General features: G+C 39.2%; 3 protein-coding genes across 3 annotated transcripts in view; all 3 read left to right on the top strand.

The window, feature by feature from the left end:
• Nucleotides 1–549, top strand: part of LOC103354106 (olfactory receptor 146-like) — a 13,643-nt gene extending 13,094 nt beyond the window's left edge. Inside the window, exon 2 of the mRNA XM_008277377.1 lies at nt 7–549. Within this exon, the coding sequence (XP_008275599.1) occupies nt 7–549 (543 nt within the window). The remainder of the gene's footprint in view (nt 1–6) is intronic.
• Nucleotides 550–3,163: 2,614 nt separating this feature from the next.
• On the top strand, nt 3,164–5,464 carry LOC103354083 (olfactory receptor 1-like). The gene is made up of 2 exons (XM_008277336.1): nt 3,164–4,106; nt 5,424–5,464. Exons 1-2 carry the CDS (start codon nt 3,164–3,166, stop codon nt 5,462–5,464), a joined length of 984 nt encoding a protein of 327 aa, XP_008275558.1.
• Nucleotides 5,465–12,164: 6,700 nt separating this feature from the next.
• Nucleotides 12,165–19,367, top strand: LOC103354105 (olfactory receptor 4D10-like). Its single transcript, XM_008277376.1, has 3 exons — nt 12,165–12,367; nt 15,509–15,628; nt 19,313–19,367. Exons 1-3 carry the CDS (start codon nt 12,165–12,167, stop codon nt 19,365–19,367), a joined length of 378 nt encoding a protein of 125 aa, XP_008275598.1.
• The last annotated feature ends 322 nt before the right edge of the window (nt 19,368–19,689 follow it).

Raw genomic sequence — 19,689 nt, 5'->3', positions numbered from 1 at the left:
GTGAAGGTGACCCACAGGTCCATGCTGTCTTTGATTACCTTTTTCTGGGTTTTTGTCATAATTGTTTGCCTAATTGCAGTTGGCCTTCTGACAAGACTTTCCTTTTGTAAATCTGTGGTTGTTAACAGCTATTTTTGTGACCATGGCCAGATATACCGGCTTGCATGCAATGACAACACTGTTAACGGAGTCGTTAGTAGCTTGCTAGTCATTCTCATTGTCTGGTTTCCACTGATATTTATCTTGTTTAGTTATTCATATATTGCCTATGCATTATCTAAAGTAGCCACATTTCAGGGAAGAGTGAAGGCCTTTAAAACCTGCACAGGTCATCTTTCATTAGTGGCAATCTATTTCATCCCATTATTAACCACATTTTCTATGGGATCAAATATACATCCAAATGCCAGGATCATAAACCTGTCTCTGACCTCGATCTTTCCTCCCATGTTGAATCCAATCATATATGTTCTGCAGACACAAGAAATTAAAGCGTCGCTAAAAAAATTGTTAAAAATCGAGAAGCAATCCAAAATTATGGTCAAGTAAGTATCAATGAAATGACCATCTGTGTATATTTTGTTTTGTAATTATCTATTTACAGTAAAACTAGTCATGAATTCAAAGTAGCATTTACATTTTTAGAATGACCCTTTAAATCAAACATGCTTTAAAAGACATTTCTGACATGTAACAGTCATCCTACACATCAGTCGACTCTACTCCACATGACTGACACTTTCATAGTCAAATTGTACATTTCTGCCTGTGTGATGAATGCAAAGAAAAACTGCAAACATGAATTTGTTATCAGGCTGTTTGTGTATGTTCTAATTTCAAAATTTGTATAAAAAACCCAAAAAAACCTGCCGTGGTGTTTTGACATGTTTATTTTGAGTGACTTGATGTTTCTATGTGGTGGTTTCTACATAATGACTATACAAGTAGATTTGTCACTGGTATTGTGCTAGGAGCTTTTATTCTTTGGCTTCGTCTTGCAAGCATCTTGTCTCATTACCTATTTATTACTATACTTTTGCTTAAGCAGCCACAGTTTAAGAATTAATAAAGGCCTGTAGAGCCTGTGAATGTCATGGTTTACTAGGGAACACACACCCAGACAGACACAGGTGTCCACACTTGTTGGCTGCTGATTAGGGTGCATATCAGTCACACACACACAGACAGACAGACAGACAGACAGACAGACAGACAGACAGACAGACAGACAGACAGACAGACACACACACTCACACACACACTCACACACACACTCACACACACACTCACACACACACTCACACTCACACACACACACACACATCAGGGGCAGAGGCAGGGGTTATGACAGTACCACCACCTTTAAGGGACGACTTCCTACTTTCTGACAGTACAGCTCATCTTTCCTTAGTAGAAATGTATTTCACCCCAATATTCACATTTACTATTATTTCCTGTTGACAAATTCTTAATTTTCTGTAATGGAATCATTGAGATACATGCATCTTTGTCACAAAAAGCACTCATGCATTTGGGTTTCTTCAAATATGACAAAATCTGCTTGATCAAAATACGCGTACAGCAATGCCAATATTTACTTCTTGGCTATTTTCACCTCAACTACATGCTTTTAGTAGCCACCCACAAACTTCTGGCAAGTTCCTGGTGGTGTGTTTGACCTCTCCTCTTAAAAGAATTGGTGCAGTTGAACTAAATTCATTGGCTTTCTTTCACAAATGTGTTTCTTTTACACAGTCCACAAGTTCTTGATGGGGTTAAGTCAAGACTTGAGGGAGGCCAGTCTAAGACCTTCATTTTAGACTGATTTAATCATTTCTGTACCACTTTTGATGTGTGTTTGAAGTCATTGTTTTGTTGGAATATCCAACTGCATCCAAGACCAGCCTTCTGGCTGATGATTTGGGGTTGTNTCTGTACCACTTTTGATGTGTGTTTGAAGTCATTGTTTTGTTGGAATATCCAACTGCATCCAAGACCAGCCTTCTGGCTGATGATTTGGGGTTGTCCTGAAGAATGCTGTGGTAATCCTCCTTCTTTATTATTTAATTTACTGTGTGTCAAGCACTAGTTTCACTGGCACCAAAACAGCCCAAGAGCATAATACCATCACCGCCATGCTTAACAGTAAGTATGGTACACTTGGGCTGAACGGCCTTCCCTTCTCTCTTCCAAATATGTCTCTGGTCCTTGTGATCAAATAGCAAAATCTTTGTTTCATTTGACCACAGAACTTTCCTCCAGAAGGCCTTTTCTTTGTCCATGGGATCAACAACAAACTTCAGTTGACTGTCAAGGTGCTGCTTCTGGAGGAACCACTGGTGCGTTTCATTCAGGTTGACCTAACGTTGTTGGTTGATGTGGTGCCTCCTGCATGCCGAAACAACAGCATGAGAGCTGTGAGAATGAACCACAACATCACAGTTGCACGCCAGCCTAATTGAACTGAAACTTATTTTAAACCATTGCTATTCATCGGTCTGAATAACGACAGACTGAAAATTCTGCTGTTGTATTTCGAACGGTATCAAACCTGTCAGAGTGATTGTCTGAAAGCACAAAGCTTTGCAGTTCAAATGAATGAAACCACTTTAGGATTGGATACCACAGCAACAATGGCAGCAGTAGTAATAGTTCCTTACTTTGTACTACACGGTGAAACCATAGTGTCTTACCTCTTCTGTAATTTATGGTGGCACATGCTTGTGGACTACCACGCCTAACAAGTTGTTTTTAATAACAAAAAATAGGATTGATGTTGAGGGGTTCCAATTCGGTAAAGATACTTTCAACAACAAACTAACTGAGAGGTCGTGCACCCCAATTCAGAATTAAATATCCAAAAATGCCTTATAGGTGCTTTGATTTGTGGCATTCATAACTGCAATTAGTTAGATGGAATAAAATAAACTTGATAATTAGTGGCTTACAATCAACAGACACACAGAAAAACCTTGTTTGTCAGATATACAGGAGGACTAAATCTTCTGGGAACTCCCTCTAGAAAAACAGTTAAAGGTTGACAGCTCTGTCACCAAAACGAGAACAGCTTCTTCCTCCACCTACACAAGACAACACAGTGCCGATGGTGATGCAAAGAAAGCGAATTTGAAGGAAATTGCTGTGCTGTGTGGATAGTTTCACAATGGAGCTATTTAACTCGGCTCTTGGAAAAAATATCACCTTTGTGCATCCTGCATTTTTCATAATCAGTGGTTTATCTGGAATCCCAAACATAGAACATTACTATGTCTTTCTCTTTTTTGTTTATATTGTTTCCGTGCTGGGAAACACAACTGTGATGGCTGTCATATGCTTGGATCAAAATCTGAGAACTCCAAAATATGTAGCAGTTTTTAACCTGGCATTTGTGGATCTGTTTGGGAACTCGGCACTAGTGCCAAAAATTCTTGACATTTTTCTGTTTAAGCATCACCACATCCCTTACAGTGACTGCTTGACGTTCCTTTTTTTCTGCTACACCTGTCTTTCAATGCAGTCATTTAATCTGATTGCTCTGTCCTATGACAGAATGGTGGCCATCATATTTCCTCTGCACTATCAAGTGAAGGTGACCCACAGGTTTATGTTTTCTTTGATTGCCTCTTTCTGGGTTTTTGCAATAATTGCTGTTCTTATTACAGTTGGTCTTCTAACAAGACTTTCCTTCTGTGAGTCCGTAGTTATTAACAGCTTTTTTTGCGATCATGGCCAGATATACCGACTTGCGTGCAATGACAATTTTTCCAATTATGTCATTAGCTTCTTGTTCCCAGTTCTTATTTTCTGGCTTCCTTTAGCTGTTATCTTGTTAAGTTATGTATATATTGTCTATACTTTGGCTAAAGTAGCCACATTTCCACAAGGACTTAAGGCTTTTAAAACCTGTACAGCTCATCTCTCATTGGTGGCGATGTACTTTATCCCACTGTTAATTACGTTTACCTTGATGGAAAAAATACACCCAAATGCCAGAATTTTAAACCTGTCTCTGACCTCTATCTTTCCTTCCATGTTGAACCCATTTATATATGTCCTGCAGACACGAGAAATCAAAGAATCTGTGAAAAAGTTACTGAAACTCAAAAATTTTGCAATACACTGTCATTTTTAGTGTTTCATTAGCAGTAAACTAATGAATGTAAATGGTAGAACTGTCCTTTCTAACATCGAACATGTTTATTTATTTATTTATTTTGTAACTAAGTATGAAGCAATCCAGCAATTATAATGTAACAAATTCAAAAACTGGGCGCATGTTTTGCAATGAGCATTAAAATAAAACGATTAATAGTGTTTTCAAAGGAAAGTGGTAATGTTTTGATAGAAAGGATGAAGGATGTACAACAAATCTGTTACAATAGTTGTATGAGCAGCTGTCAAGGTAATGCACAGAACCATCTTTGTCCTTGTGATAGTTAAAAGTAATGGTAGCACACAGTTTAAACAGATGTCTTAAAAAATGTGAATTACTTTTTTTGTGTCTCTTTTCTGGCAGGTGTGCATTTTCTGTGCATTTTTTCTGAAAGGTGTTTTCAACTTAAGAAAACATTGCATTTTTTTCATACTTCCACCTTATATTGAAACCAGGCAAACAGTCTACAGGCTTGCTAGGGAGCAGCTCCTTGACTTTGTACTCAGGCATCACGTTGTGTACCTTTTCCACCATCTCACCCTGGGGTTTTAGCTTGCTCACAGTGGCTGATGGCAATACTTTTGCAGGTGTTCAGTCATCAACCAAAAACATTGGACAACTTGAAAAATGTGATCTGATTGTGGTTCGTGGTGGCTTTTGGCTCTCTTTGGTATGAAACTTTATGTACTGTGATTATTTTTATCAAGTTCAATTTATTTGCCATTATAATCATAAAAAAATAAAGTTGAATTGATGTCCAAGATTTTTGTTCATCGTCTCCCCCATGATATCTCTTTACAAAACTTGAGATGGGCGCGATTAGTCGCTTAAATGATAAAAAGGTTCCGATCGTCACTAGTCAGCAACAGTAATAGCAATAAGTTAATTTAATTATTAATATTCTATAAATGTATAACACAAATTAACTGCTACATTTAAAATGCTGCACAGCCACCCACCAGTAGCAGGGGCTGTAGTCTGTCGGGGATGCACCTTAGACTGGTGGTTGTCATATTTCACTATCATGTGAAGGTGACCCACAGGTTCATGTTTACTTTGATTGTCTCTTTGTGGGTCTTTACAATAACTGCTGTTCTCTTTGCAGTTGGCATTCTTACAAGGCTTTCACTCTTTAAGTTTGTAGTGACCATGACCAGATCCACTTGCTTGCGTGCACTGACCATTTTCCTCGTCACTTGTTTCTTTTTCCTCAAGTTTTATCTTGTTAAGTTACCTATGGATTGGCTATGCTTTAATTCAAGTNTCAGAGGGCGATCCAAAACTACAGCAAAGAATGTAAAACATATTTAGCCTTCAACTTTGTACTGTGCAGTAACATCCACTGTAAAGTAATAATTTGGGATATTGTTCAGTAATACATGTAAAATGTATAATGTAAATAAAAAACATACACATGAACAAACATATGTATGTAGCTATCTTTACAACAAACGTATCAAGAAAAATACCTCAGTGCATCTTGCAAAATTCATTTACAAACTGTTGATTCTGTCCCCCCAAAATTTGAAAAGCAACAGCAGAAAAGCCAGCATGCTAAACGTCTTGTGTTTGTTTGTTGGTTTTGTCTCATTTTAGAAAATCATATGAACAGATAAACATGTTATTTTGTATTGCTGCTGTGCTTTTGAGTTGTATCTCATATAAAGGTAATGTAAAAGGAAGGCAAGCAAATCACTGTGATGTGTACATTTCCATTTTAAGTGTGAATGTTGGTATGTAACTGAAAATGTAATTACCAGCCTACAACAGCTAACAAAGCAAAGCTTTCAGTATAACAAAAACCATATTTAACTGAAAGCTGCAATTACATACAGATGTACTTATGAACATGTAAAATCATTAATTTAATAATTCATTCCAAATAGTCTAAGTAATTTGTTCACATCCTGTTTTTAAATCATTCTCATGTTTTACAGTGGCAGCAGTGTGTTTCTTTCTTATTGTTAATAGTTTGATTGGTTGTGCATATCACTGTGATGGTATTAAAACAGATTTAGAGTTTCATCATTATTGTAGAATTACCTTCTGTTCTTCAGATATTCGATGCAGAGTTATTGTGTGTGGTTGGTTGTCGAATGAGGAGGAAAACATGAGTCTTTAAGAAATACTTTTAAGACCCAGACAGCTACACAGGTCATACTCTTGTCCATGCTATAACATATGCTATTATATAAATCCTTTAAAAGGTGTGTGACAAGACATCTGTTCTCTAAAAATGCAAAAAAAATGATCACACTTTTCTACCCAAGACACATCTAATTATTACATTTTAGCTAAGAACACAACTTTGTATGCATGTTAATATTTTGATGACAATAAAGAAAGAATGATGATGGACATAATGAATTTTTCTAAAGAATTTAATTCGGAAAAAGCAACAGAAAGCGTAGATTATGTGGATTTTACGTTTTCTTGGTGGGATTGACCTGTATGTTCTTATTTCAAAATTTGTCATATGAGCAAAGAAGACCTGCCCAAGTGTTTAGTGTTTTACCTAGAGGGAGTTTTTTTTTTTTTTTTTAACCACAAAATGAGATTAAGACTTGATGTTTCTATACACTGGCTTGTACGCAATGACTATACATGCAGCTTTGTCATTAATTATGTGTTGCCAGATTTTATTCTGTAGCTTAATCTTACAGTAATTTTGTTTAGTTATCGATACAGTATATTGCTATGCTTTAACTTGAGCAGGCACATTTTAAGAATTAATGAAGACTTTTAAAACCTGGACAATATTCACAAGCTGTTGGCTTCTCAAAGCCAGTTTAATTACGGCTATTTGATACACTCATCAGACTCAGTCACAAAGTCTACAAAAAAGGAGTAGGTCTAAAGAGTTCAGTGCAGATCTGAAGTAGCAAATTAATAACTTGAACAAGTCAGGAAAGACAAATGCGCCAAAATCCTGTCAATAGATTGTGTAAAAGCAATAATTTCATGAGAGAACGAGAGAGAGAGCGAGGAGCTCACCATAGCCTACATAACAGAATCCAGCACTGGTATGTAGTGATGCTGTCTGAATTAGCAGTGCTTGGAAAGCATCGGTTTGACAGAAGTTAACAATGGACTTGTTCAACTCTGCTCTTGGTAAAAATATCACTATTATGCATCATGCATATTTCATAATTAGTGGATTTGTTGGCAATGAGCACATTAAGTATTTGTCAGAAAAAGGGGTTTGGGCTGTGTTGCTGGTGTGGTCCGTGACTACCTAAACATCTTCATGTCTGTTTATCTTGACGATATACTCATCTTCTCCAAGACCATCACTGACGATGAACGCCATGTCCGCCTCGCTCTGCAACGCCTACTAGGTAACTGTATGTGAAGGCTGAAAAATGCAAATTCCACAAACCATCTGTCACACTCCTTGGATACATCCTCGAGGGTGGGCAGGTGTGTACGGACTCCATAAAAGTCAAAGCAGTCGTTGAATGGACCACACCCTAGACAAGAAAACGGCTTCAACGATTCCTGGGTTTCGCCAACTTTTACAGACGCTTCATCAGAAACTACAGTCAAATCGCCGCTCCACTAACAGCACTACCAATACACCTTTCACCTGGACTCCAGATGCCGAAGCAGCTTTTCTAAAACTAAAGAAAAAATGTTCTCCCAAGCACCCATCTTACACCCCGACCCCATTAGCAGTTCATTCTGGAAGTAGATGCTTCAGACACGGGGGTCGGAGCTGTACTATCCCAACGCTCTGAGCCCGATAAGAAGCTCCATCTGTGTGTCTTCTTCTCCCACAGACTCACCCCACCTGAACGCAACTACAACGTGGGGGACCGGGAGCTCCTTGCCATTAAACTGGCCCTTGAGGAGTGGCGGCATTGGCTGGAGGGTACTGAACATCCCATGCTGGTTTGGACAGATCATAAAAACCTGTCTTATCTCCAGTCTGCTAAACGCCTAAATCCCAGACAATCCCGTCGGTCTCTGTTTTTCTTCCTATTTAACCTGTCCATTTCCTACCGTCCAGGATCCAAAAATATTAAGCCAGATGCTCTGTCCTGCCAGTTCTCCCCAGATGATGATGACAAGCAGGAATCAGCCACGATCCTACCTCCCAGTTACACCATCGGATCAGTCACCTGAGAGATCGAAGAAATCGTCACATGAGCACAACTGAAAGAACCTGACCCCAGACCACCTCCTCAGAACACCATCTACATCCCGTCTTCCGTCCATTCCAGATTAATACATTAGTTCCATTCTTCAAAGTTTTCCTGTCACCCCAGTTCCAGTCACACCATAGCTCTTATCACTCACAAATTCTGGTGGCCATCATTACACACAGATGTCCGAGAATATGTTCAAGCATGTCCCATCTGCGCCAGAAACAAGCCTACCAATCAGCCCCCTGCCGGTTTGCTTCAGCCCCTCGCCATACCCAAATGCCCCTGGTCACATATAGCCATAGACTTTTTTAACTGGACTACCCATCTCTCAAGGTATGACCACAATTTTCATAATAATCAATTGATTTTCCAAAGCATGTCACCTGGTCTCCCTCAGAAAACTGCCTTCAGCTCTCCAGACAGCCAAACTCCTCATAAAACACGTCTTCCATCTTCATGGTATCCCCCTTGAAATTCTGTCTGACCGTGGTCCCCAGTTCATCTCCCAGGTTTGGAAACATTCTTGTGCTGCCTTCGGTGCTAAAGTCTGTCTCACTTCTAGTTACCACCCACTGTTCAATGGTCAGACAGAAAGACTTAATCAAGAACTTGAAGCCACCCTTCGTTGTCTGACCTCCACGAACCCCTCAGACTGGAACCAGTACCTACCATGGGTTGAGTATGCGCATAGTTCACATATTTCATCTGCAACTGCTCTTTCTCCATTTGAAGTTTCCGTAGGCTATCAACCACCACTCTTTCCGTCTGATGAAAAGGAAATCTCAGTTACTTCAGTCAACCACCACATCCACCGTTGTAAACAGATCTGGACCAACACCATCGCAGCTCTCCATTACTTTGCACCCTCCTTCTGAGGCCCCTTAACCCGCCCGGGACATTGACGGGCACTCGGCTTACAACGTCCGACGGATTATGGCCTCTTGTCGGCGGGGTCGCGGGTACCAGTATCTCATCGACTGGGAAGGCTACGGTCCGAAGGACCATTCTTTGGTGCCCCATTCTGCCATCCTTGATCCTTCTCTCAACTCTGACTTTGAGGCTTCTTTGCCGTCTACGTCAGGTGTGGTTCCACACACCTACGATTCATCAGGCTCATTACTGGTTGCCAGTAACTCGGAGCCTGAGTGTTAAACTATGTGGTAACTTCAAGCCTCCTCTCGAGTTTTCCTTGTGTTACTTCCTGAGCTTCAGAGTAATTGTGTCTCTCCTCTGAAGGTTTCAACCCATTCCTCGCATATGGTTCCCCACGAACTTACCTGCGCTAAACCCGAGTCTCTCCGTCGCTTCCTGGATCATCTGGTCATGACTGGTAAATGCTCCTTCTTCTCTCCGTCACTCTATTACATTGACCTCCGTGCGACCTGTCTGCCCCAGCTGTCCACAAACCCACGACCTCGGAATCCGCTCACCTCTCCTTGGTGGTTCCACTTCTCATCTCCCAGCTCCCGGTTCCCCATGTAGACATCATAGCCCGGATCAATCTCATCATTGCACATTTCCAATCTTTGTAATAAAGACGATTTTTCTGACTCCATTTCTACTGAGGGATTCTCTGCATGTGGGCCAGAAGCTTAAACAAAACCATGACAGTATTACTATGTCTTTCTCTTTTTTGTATATATTGTTTCAGTGCTAGGAAACACAGCTGTAATGGCTGTAATATTGTCGGATCGCAATCTGAAAACTCCAAAATATATTGCAGTTTTTAACCTAGCACTTGTTGACCTATTAGGAAACTCTGCACTGGTGCCGAAGCTTCTCGATATCTTTCTGTTCAACCATTTTCTGCTACACTTGCCTTTCGATGCAGGCTCTAAATCTGGTTGTTCTCTGCTATGACAGGCTGATCACTATTACCACTATCACGTGAAGGTGACCCACAGGTCCATGCTGTCTTTGATTACCTTTTTCTGAGTTTTTGTCATTACTGTTTGCCTAATTGCAGTTGGCCTTCTGACAAGACTTTCCTATTGTAAACCTGTGGTTGTGAACAGCTATTTTTGTGACCATGACCAGATCTACTGGCTTGTGTGCAGTGACCATTTTCCTCGTCACTTGTTTCTTTTTCCTCAAGTTTTATCTTGTTAAGTTACCTATGGATTGGCTATACTTTAATTCAAGTGTCCATACTTCAATAGGGAGTCAACTCAAGGTCTTTAAAACATGCATAGTTTATGTTTAACAAGTGAAGTAACAAGTTTCATCCACTGTTAAATAAATTAACCTAGATGTAAAACAAACAAATATCAAAATACCAACACTTCAATCATTTTTCTGTCTGGTGTCTTTTCCTTCTGAATTATATGTATTACTTAATTGAAACACAAGAAATCAATTGGTGAAAAAGTTATTTACAATCATCAGGAAATCAACATAACAATGACACATTTACTTTTATTGTGACCACAACGTGAAATTGAAAAATCCTTATATCAAGTTGCTCAGTAGTTTTGTTTTTGTATTAAACTTAAACAGCTGCTGTTACAGATATCACTATACAATACAAAACAAAGAAAATAAAGACTTAAAGCTCTCACAGAACATGAGTCTTTAGGTATATGTGATAAAAGCTGCATTCAAAAAGTATATATATTTTTTTTATTGATTGTTTTTATATTTGGAGTAAATAGAGTAAAAAAGGAAAACTTAAATGTGAATATTGTCCACAAAGTAAGATATTTTTTTGTGGGCAGTTAAAAGTTTAGTTTATTTCTATTAACAAATGAACAAGTTACGATTATCCAGTGTATGTACATAGACTAATTGAAAGCTTTGGAGATGTAGTAAGTGGACCTTTGAGCTTAGATTACTTTGCTACATATAGGTTTTCCAAAATAAAATTTTAAAAAAGTGATTGTACAGTAATTTCCTTGTACAGAGCCCTAAGTTAGGTAATCAGCCCTTTGCTGTAACATTATGGCCTTGAGGATGACGTATTCTTCTCATGCCACCCAGTATCCAAGTGTGTGTCCCGCAGTTGGATGCATAGACAGCCAATTGCTATAAGTAACAGAAAACAGAGTAGCACTGCTTGCCTTTCTTGCCAGTCTTCACTAAACAGCGCGTAACAAGAGTGGACAGGACATGAGTATAGTGAACGCTTAACAAAAGATCTGCAAATGGAATTGTTCAACTCTGCTCTCGGAAAGAACATCACCTTTGTACGTCCTGCATATTTTGTAATAGGTGGTTTTATTGGAGTACCTAATATTGGTTATTACTTTGTCTTTCTCTTTTTCATTTACGTTCTTTCATTTGTGGGAAACACAGTAGTCATGGTCATAATAATGTTGGATTATGCACTGAGAAGTCCTAAATATATTGTAGTTTTCAACCTAGCATTTGTAGATTTGTTAAGTAGCTCTGCTTTGGTGCCAAAGATTCTTGACATCTTTCTGTTTGACCATCGTTATATTTCCTACAACGACTGCTTGACATTCATGTTTTTCTGCTTCACTTTAATTTCGATGCAGGCTCTTAATCTGGTTGCTCTCTCCTATGACAGACTGATAGCTATCCTCTATCCACTGCACTACCAAGTGAAGGTGACCCACAAGGGCATGTTGCGTTTAATTGCTTTTTTGTGGCTCTTTATCATTACTAGTACACTCACTGCAACTGGCCTTATCACCAGGCTTTCTTTCTGTAGATCTGTGGTGATTAACAGCTATTTCTGTGATCATGGACCTATATTCCGGCTTGCCTGCAATGATATTACTCCTAGTCTAGCTATTGGAGGTATTTTACCAATTGTTATTCTTTGGTTTCCGTTAATTTTTATTGTGGCAAGTTACTGCTTTATTGGTTACGCTTTATCAAAAATTTCCACATTCCGGGAAAGAATGAAGTCTTTTAAAACTTGTACAGGCCACCTTTCATTAGTGGCAATCTATTTTTTTCCTGTTATACTGGTAAATAGCATTGGGAGCAAAATACATCCAAATGCTAGAATCATAAACCTGTCTTTGACCACTGTCATCCCTCCTATGTTGAACCCGATCATATATGTTCTGCAGACACATGAAATCAAAGAATCCTTGAAAAAGTTGTTGAAAGTCAGAGGGCGATCCAAAACTACAGCAAAGAATGTAAAACATATTTAGCCTTCAACTTTGTACTGTGCAGTAATAACATCCACTATAAAGTTATAATTTGGGATATTGTTCAATTCCATTATACAATCAGAATTAGTATAAATTAATATAATTTAAGTATAAAAGTACTTTGATAAGGTGAATGTAACATTTACTGTATGTGTATGTAGCTATCTTTACAACAAACATGCAAAATTCATTTACAAACTATTATTTCCGTCCCCCAAAATTTTAAAAAGTAATAGCAGAAAAGCCAACATGCTAAATGTCAATTTTGTGTTTGTTTTGTCTTATTTTAGAAAACTATATGAACAGACAAACATGTTTTTTTTTTTGCTGTTGTTGTTTTTTATTATTGCTGCTGGGCTTTTGAGTTGTATCTCATATAAAAGTAATGTAAAAGGAAGGCAAGTAAATCACTGTGATGTGTACATTTCTATTTTAAGTGTGAATGTTGGTATGTAACTGAAAATGTAATTACCAGCCTACAACAGCTAACAAAGCAAAGCTTTCAATGTGATAACAAAAAACAAACACATTATTTAACTGAAAGCTGCAATTACATACAGATGTACTTATGAACATGTAAAATCAGTAATTTAATCATTCATTCCAAATAGTCTAAGTAATTTGTTCACATCCTGTTTTTAAATCATTCTCATGTTTTACAGTGACAGCAGTGTGCTTCTTTCTTATTGTTAGTAGTTTGATTGGTTGTGCATCTCACTGTGATGGTATTAAAACAGATTTAGAGTTTCATCATTATTGCAGAATTACCTTCTGTTCTTCAGATATTCGATGCAGAGTTATTGTGTGTAGTTGGTTGTCGAATGAGGAGGAAAATATGAGTCTTTAAGAAATACTTTTAAGACCCAGACAGCTACACAGGTCATACTCTTGTCCATACTATACCATATGCTATTATTCAGTGTTTTGTATTTTTACTCTCATTTTTGATGTTTTTCTACACTGTAAGCATAAATCCTTTATAAGGTGTGTGACAAGACATCTGTTCTCCAAAAATGCAAAAATGATCACACTTTTCTACCCAAGACACATCTAATTACTACCTTTTAGAAAAGTACACCATTTTGTATGCAGGTCAATATTTTGATGACAATAAAGAAATTACTTAAATCATTTGTACCAAATGGTTTATTTTAATTGTGACAGGATATAGCACATGTGTTCCTCACAAATCTGTTAAAACATTTTTGTATTTTGAATGTCATGCCACATAGTTTTGTTACATTAAATGGAGCTAATTCATTGCAATGTTTTATTGCTAAATTAGATTTTATCTTTTAATAGCAGAACTGAAAAAAGCAGCAGATTCTGATCACATAATACCAGGTTACTTTACTGTACAATTTTTGAAAGAAGTCTTACTAGTTCAGAGCTACAATAACATTTCCATATTTGCATAGTACTTCAGCACACCACTTGTCAGAACCGCTTGCAGTCAGATGCTGTCGGATAGGCAGGCATATTCCACGAGCACTAAGGTTTTGGCAGTTACTATGAGCCTCTGAAACCGAAAAAATTGTGCAAAAAGGAAAACTTGATATGACAGAAAGTTTTTTTTACTGGAGTTACTGAGTAATAATTTTACATTAAATCAACTGCTGTGATGGAGCTCAGGACTCAGTCTAAGGCCCGCTGCTACCTGATGAATAAACTAACTGTTGCTTTTAAGCTGTCCCTTAGTGAGCCACAGCTCACCTGTCTGAAGTGAAGAAAAATACACCATGTCAATTATAGGTCTTGTTTTATCTTTTACTTATCAGCAGCTCCTACCACCTAATATGCTACTGTCCAGTCTCACATGTATGTCAGATATTACTTGTGCCATACACTATTACTCTCTCCATCACTGTCCTGGGTCAATGTTGCATGTGTATGTCTGAATGAAGCCATGAGTCAGGGAGTGTTCAGGTAAGGGCCCAAGACACTAAAATGGTCGGCAGGTTGTAAGAACACAATGGTGACTTAAATCAAAAACGTACTTAAACAAGGTAGACATGAGAACAAACAAATCAGTGATCTAGAAAAAAATCATCCTTAAGAATGGAAAGAAATCCAAAGGAACAGAATAAAAACAAACAAACATGAAGACACGGAGGGCTGAACAGACAGGCAGGTGTACAGGTGGTAAGCAAACAGGTAGGCAGGCTGGTAATTTGTAAGACAAATAGGGGTACAAAAACAAAATACACAGGCCAGATGCAGGTTAAGAACACAAGGAGAATCCACCAGGTGAACACAAGGGTAGCAAACATGACACTTCAACAGAACGAACTGGTTAAGAACTTAGGAAGAAACAGGGCGACAGATACGTAGTAAACTAAATTGGAGATAAAACACAGGCGATTGTTACAGTTTTACTGAAAGGAGAGTCCACACAAATGAGGCTGAGGAGACTTAGTGAAGATGGTGTTTATTTACAATGATGAAATTACAAGATGAACACTGTGTGCTGGTATAAAAAAAAAAACACCAGGTGAACTTAAACCACCCAGGAAGAGTGAGCAACAAGCAAACTAAAGACTAAGGACACGGAACACTGAAAACCTTGAACACAAAAACTCACAGGAGGCAAGCAACAAATGTTAAAGACATGGTGCTAAACGCACAGTGCTAAGAATCTAATGGAAAAACACAATACACTAATTACCAGCTGAGCTAATTGACAGAATTAAAGACAACCAAAACTGAGTACGACAGGGTAAGAAGAGCTAGGAGTAATACACTGAGGACAATACAAGAATTAATGGGTTAGCAAAGGAAAAACGACACTGACAAAAACAAGATCATGACAAAAGGAGCAGAGTACAAAACAGTTGTACGGTATAGATTTGCATCTTCTTCTTTTTGGTTGTGCTAAACATTGCTTCACTTATTTTCAAGTAAATTTTCAATTCAATTTTATTTAAATAGAACCAATTCATATGTCATCTCATATAGTAAGGTGAAGACTTTACACATTTTAAACAGAGAACCTAACAATCTAAAGTTCCTTTGGATTACGTATAAGCAAGCAGTCAGCTACAGTGGGAAGGAACCAACCCCCACCTCACTCCCTTAAAACGGAGGATAAAAAAAAAAAAAGCAACCTCAGACAGAACCAGGCTCAGGGATGATGGCTATCTACCTCGACCGGTTGGGGTGAGAGTGGGAATGAGGGGGGTGGGGGATAGCAGGAAGAGGTTGGGGTGGGTATGGCAGGGTAACTGATGGAGAACAGACTGACAATACAAAGAGAACAATGGACATCATGGAGGTCGGCAAGGCCAGTGACTGCAGATCAGAGACGTATAGCTCCAGATCCAGAGACACCCGCAGAGAGAACAAACACAGAACTTCAGGCAAAGACAAAGTTAGTTCCATGTTATGGTAGTGTATAACTGTATGGAAGAAACAGAGAGAGGGGAGAGGTGCTCAGTGCATCATGGGAGTCTACAACAGAATAACTGAGGGGGGCGTCAGGCGATCCTTATCAAATCAAGTGTGTCATTTTGCTGTATATACAACAGTAGTACAAACAAGCAGTTCGGCATTCTGACAGCTTGTGGAAAGAAGCTGTTGATCAGTCTGGAGGTTCATTCTTTTAGTGCTCCGCAAACATTGGCCTGATGGCAGCAGTTCAGACAGTTTTTGGAGAGGGTGTGAGGAGTCCCTGACAATGTTCAGAGTCCTGCTCCTGCAGCGGCTCTGGAAAAGTTCAAAGCCTGTCTGTCTGTCTGCCAGGAACAATGTCATCTCCTCCAGCTGTATGGCTGTCTGGATGTTGTCATGGAGCCATGTTTCTGTAAAAGCAAACTGTCAAGTGGAGTCAGGTTTTGAGATCCCAGACACAGCCACTAACAAAGAACTCTGGCCCTGCTATAAGCAATATAAAAGACTTGAATGATTTGAAGTATTATGTGCTGTACTGCAAATGTGATGATTGAGTGTTTAAAGTAATGATTCTTAATCAAGCCATATATAACCAGATAATCAGTAGTGTTAGAGTTAAGCTGATAAATTCTATTAGTAAGAGTTAGGGAAAGTTTCCAGAAGAGTTCAAATGCAGGGACAGATGTGTATATAAGGGCAGTGTCCTTAAAAGCAGGGTGAGGCAGGACAACTCGTGATAAGCTGTTAGTCACCGGAGGTTAGCAAGCTGAGCTCATTGCTAAAGTAGCCATGTTCCTCTTTTGGATAAACAGAGGTTTGTCTTTTTGTAAACAGATGGCTCTTAGACTTCCTGTGCTTGCCATTCTATGTTCGTTCCGGTCACCAAAAATGGAGAAAGAGTGTTACACTAAAAAGTGCAACACCTTATGACTGTGTGTGTAGCAAGGTATGTGTGTCTTTCATGTGTACTGATAGTGTGTATCAGCAAGTGTGTATTATTAGTAATCGAACACTGTGTTTATGGGAGAGAGAGCTGTAGAAAAAGTATAAAAGTCACAGACAGAGAGATCGCCCGGGGATGACAGAGAGCACAGCTGGACGTCAACCTGCATAGAAGACTGAGGGACGCATCGGGAGCACTTAGAGTTCTTAGAACACTTCTCAGTTGACTGTGTGCGCAAGGAAGGAGCTGCAACAAGACTGCAACACATCTGAAGAGGAGCGGCAGAACCCCTTTCTGTGTTCTGCCTGAAGAAACATCTTCGCCTCGTCGTCCAACGGAAATCCAAACAGACTGCAGTTCTAAATCGGAGTTGCGACTCCTCGTCTCCCCCTGACTGGAGGACGTCACCTGCACATCGGTGCCCTGTACAGGGTAGCTGCTCTGCTGGTAGGGTGTCTATCTTGGCTCAGGACAGGACAGAGCTGAGTTGATCAGTACTGGCCAGGCTGTTAGGCTCTCTCTCTCTCTTCAAATTAAGTATTTTTGTGATTGATTGTAGTTTAAAGGAGCACAGACTATTATTTTCTTATTATTTTTAGGTTAATCAAGTTTAAATCAAATGAATGATCAATTATGTGTGAATAATCAAAATGCTGATCCTTGGCCCATGCTAAAGATTTGCAATAAAAATATAATCCTGCATTCAAAGACAATACTGACTAAAAAAGTTTATTGAAACACTTCAAGTATCCGATGGTGGTAAAAAGTTAGACTATTGTGTGCATAACATCTTTTAAAGGTTCTTAATGGTTATTCTAAGTCAAGAGTGAAATAGAGTATTTAAACATATCCCTGGGGTTAGTAATGCCAAACCTCTAAATCAATCCTAGCAACTTACCAAGTGCTCGTTCCCTTCAGAGGAAAGCTGCCACTGACAGGCGTGTCTGGTGGGTGATTCGACTATTGAGGCTACTTAGTGGGGTCACCTATTAGAAGAAGCGGGGTAGGCGTCTGGATTAAGGCAGTTAGAAGCTAGGCGAGTTTCCTCGACACCAGCTTAAGCAGTTCCATGAGAATCCTATTAGGTCAAGGGCCTGTAGGCAGTCAGAACTTAGCCCTAGTAACGGAGAGCTGGACCAGTACCCCTGTACGGGGTAGTACCGGTGCGGAATGACAAAACACACAGCAGTCTATCCGCTCTTTGTGGGTTTCTCTCAGCAAATGTAGCTCGTCCAGCTTGTTGTCGAGGGAGAGGACATTGGAGAGTAGGAGCGATGGTCCTGCTGTCTGGAGGGGTTATCTTTTAGCCTAGCATGGATCCCGGCTCTCTTCCTCCCCCTTTGTTTACATTCATATCGTTTGTGCTTCCTTCTCTCTCGGGCGCCACAATTTTAGCAAAGTTCATTGCCCTCGTGTTCAGCAAAGTCTCTTGGCTGTAGGTTTTGCGGCATGAACATCTGGGATAGGCAAGACACTCAAAACTTTCACTCTTGCTGTTTCCTGAAGGAGCCGCTGCGTCCATGCGTGCCGCCATCTCCTTAGCAGCCCTAACTAAGTTTTATCAAAGAGGAAAGCTTTAGGCCTAATCTTAAAAGTAAAGAGGGTGTCTGCCTTCTGAACCCAAACTGGGAGCTGATTCCACAAAAGAGGGGCCTGATAACTGAAGGTTCTGCCTCCCATTCTGCTTCTGGAAACTCTGGGAGCCACAAGAAGACGCTAATACGGAAGAAATATGATCTCTCTTATTGGTTCCTGTCAGAACTTTGGCTGCAGCATTCTGTATTAGCTGGAGGTTTCAAAGAGAGTTATTGGGACATCCTGATAATAAGGAGCTCCAACAGTCCAGCCTGGAAGTTACAAATGCATGGACTAGTTTTTCGGCATCACTCTGAAACAAGATGTTCCTTATTTTAATGATATTACTTCGATGAAATAAGGCCATCCTAGACACGTGCTTTATGTGTGTGTTGAATGACAAATCTTGGTATAATGACACATTTCAGTAGAATTATTGTTTTTCATAACTTCTTAACACTAAACGCATATATACAAGCATTAAATTTATAAAGGTGTTTACAAAATCATGATCATTGATTTTGAATTGTGTTAACAATCTCACTCTTTCTTTCAGAGTTGTGGTGTTAAATAATGGCCAGAAAAAGGGCTTTTACAGAACATTATGATATCGCATTAAAGATGACCTTTGGGATGTAAAATACATTCACTACATCATTTTAGTTTGACATTTGGGCATTTGAGTATTCCGGTGACAATAATTCACACAGTCAGTTGCATCAGCTGAATGATGACATAAACCGCGAGACAGAAGCTGAAGCATATCATTGTCTACTTCATGGTCATGTGACACAGCTGCCTGCATTTCTTGTGCCTCACAGTGGATTAGGTTAAACATAAATAACAGTCTCTCAGGTCCCAATTCACTTTGGTGCACTGCACACTTGATAGTGTCTGAGGTGAGTTTGACTACATCAATTTTTATCAAGCAACTTCATTGTCTTTTAATACAAACACTGTTTTTTGCTCTTTTTCCATGTAGGGAAACAGATATTCGTAATGGACCTAGAGGAGAAATCCAGCAGAATATTAAATAACACCTTTGTTCGCCCTGCACAATTTTATATCAGTGGGTTTTCCAACGTCCCTCATGCTAAGTATTACTACGTCTTCTTGTGTTTTGTCTACATCATGACTGTTCTTGGGAATGTCTTTCTCCTCTCAGTGATTTACCTGGTGAAGACTCTTCATACTCCAAAGTACTTGATTGTGTTCAACTTGGCTTTTACAGATTTGTGTGGCAGCACTGCTCTCATCCCAAAACTCTTAGACACGTTTTTGTTTGACAACAGATACATTGTCTATGAGGCTTGCTTAAGTTATTTGTTCTTTGTCTATGTCTTTGGATCTGTGCAGTCA

This window comes from Stegastes partitus, unplaced genomic scaffold (genome assembly GCF_000690725.1).
Source record: "Stegastes partitus isolate 25-593 unplaced genomic scaffold, Stegastes_partitus-1.0.2 Scaffold96, whole genome shotgun sequence".
In the NCBI taxonomy this organism is placed as follows: Eukaryota; Metazoa; Chordata; class Actinopteri; family Pomacentridae; genus Stegastes; species Stegastes partitus.
This window is presented reverse-complemented; position numbering and strand designations above follow the sequence as displayed.

Bases quoted from the DNA above. Each gene is read 5' to 3' on its own strand.
- LOC103354105 (XM_008277376.1), top strand. From the start codon at position 12,165: ATGAAGTCTTTTAAAACTTGTACAGGCCACCTTTCATTAGTGGCAATC. The intron at 12,368-15,508 runs GTTGTTGAAAGT...CTTAAAACGGAG, and splicing joins ATCAAAGAATCCTTGAAAAA to GATAAAAAAAAAAAAAGCAA. The intron at 15,629-19,312 runs GTGGGTATGGCA...TTTTCCATGTAG, and splicing joins GATAGCAGGAAGAGGTTGGG to GGAAACAGATATTCGTAATG.
- LOC103354083 (XM_008277336.1), top strand. From the start codon at position 3,164: ATGGAGCTATTTAACTCGGCTCTTGGAAAAAATATCACCTTTGTGCAT.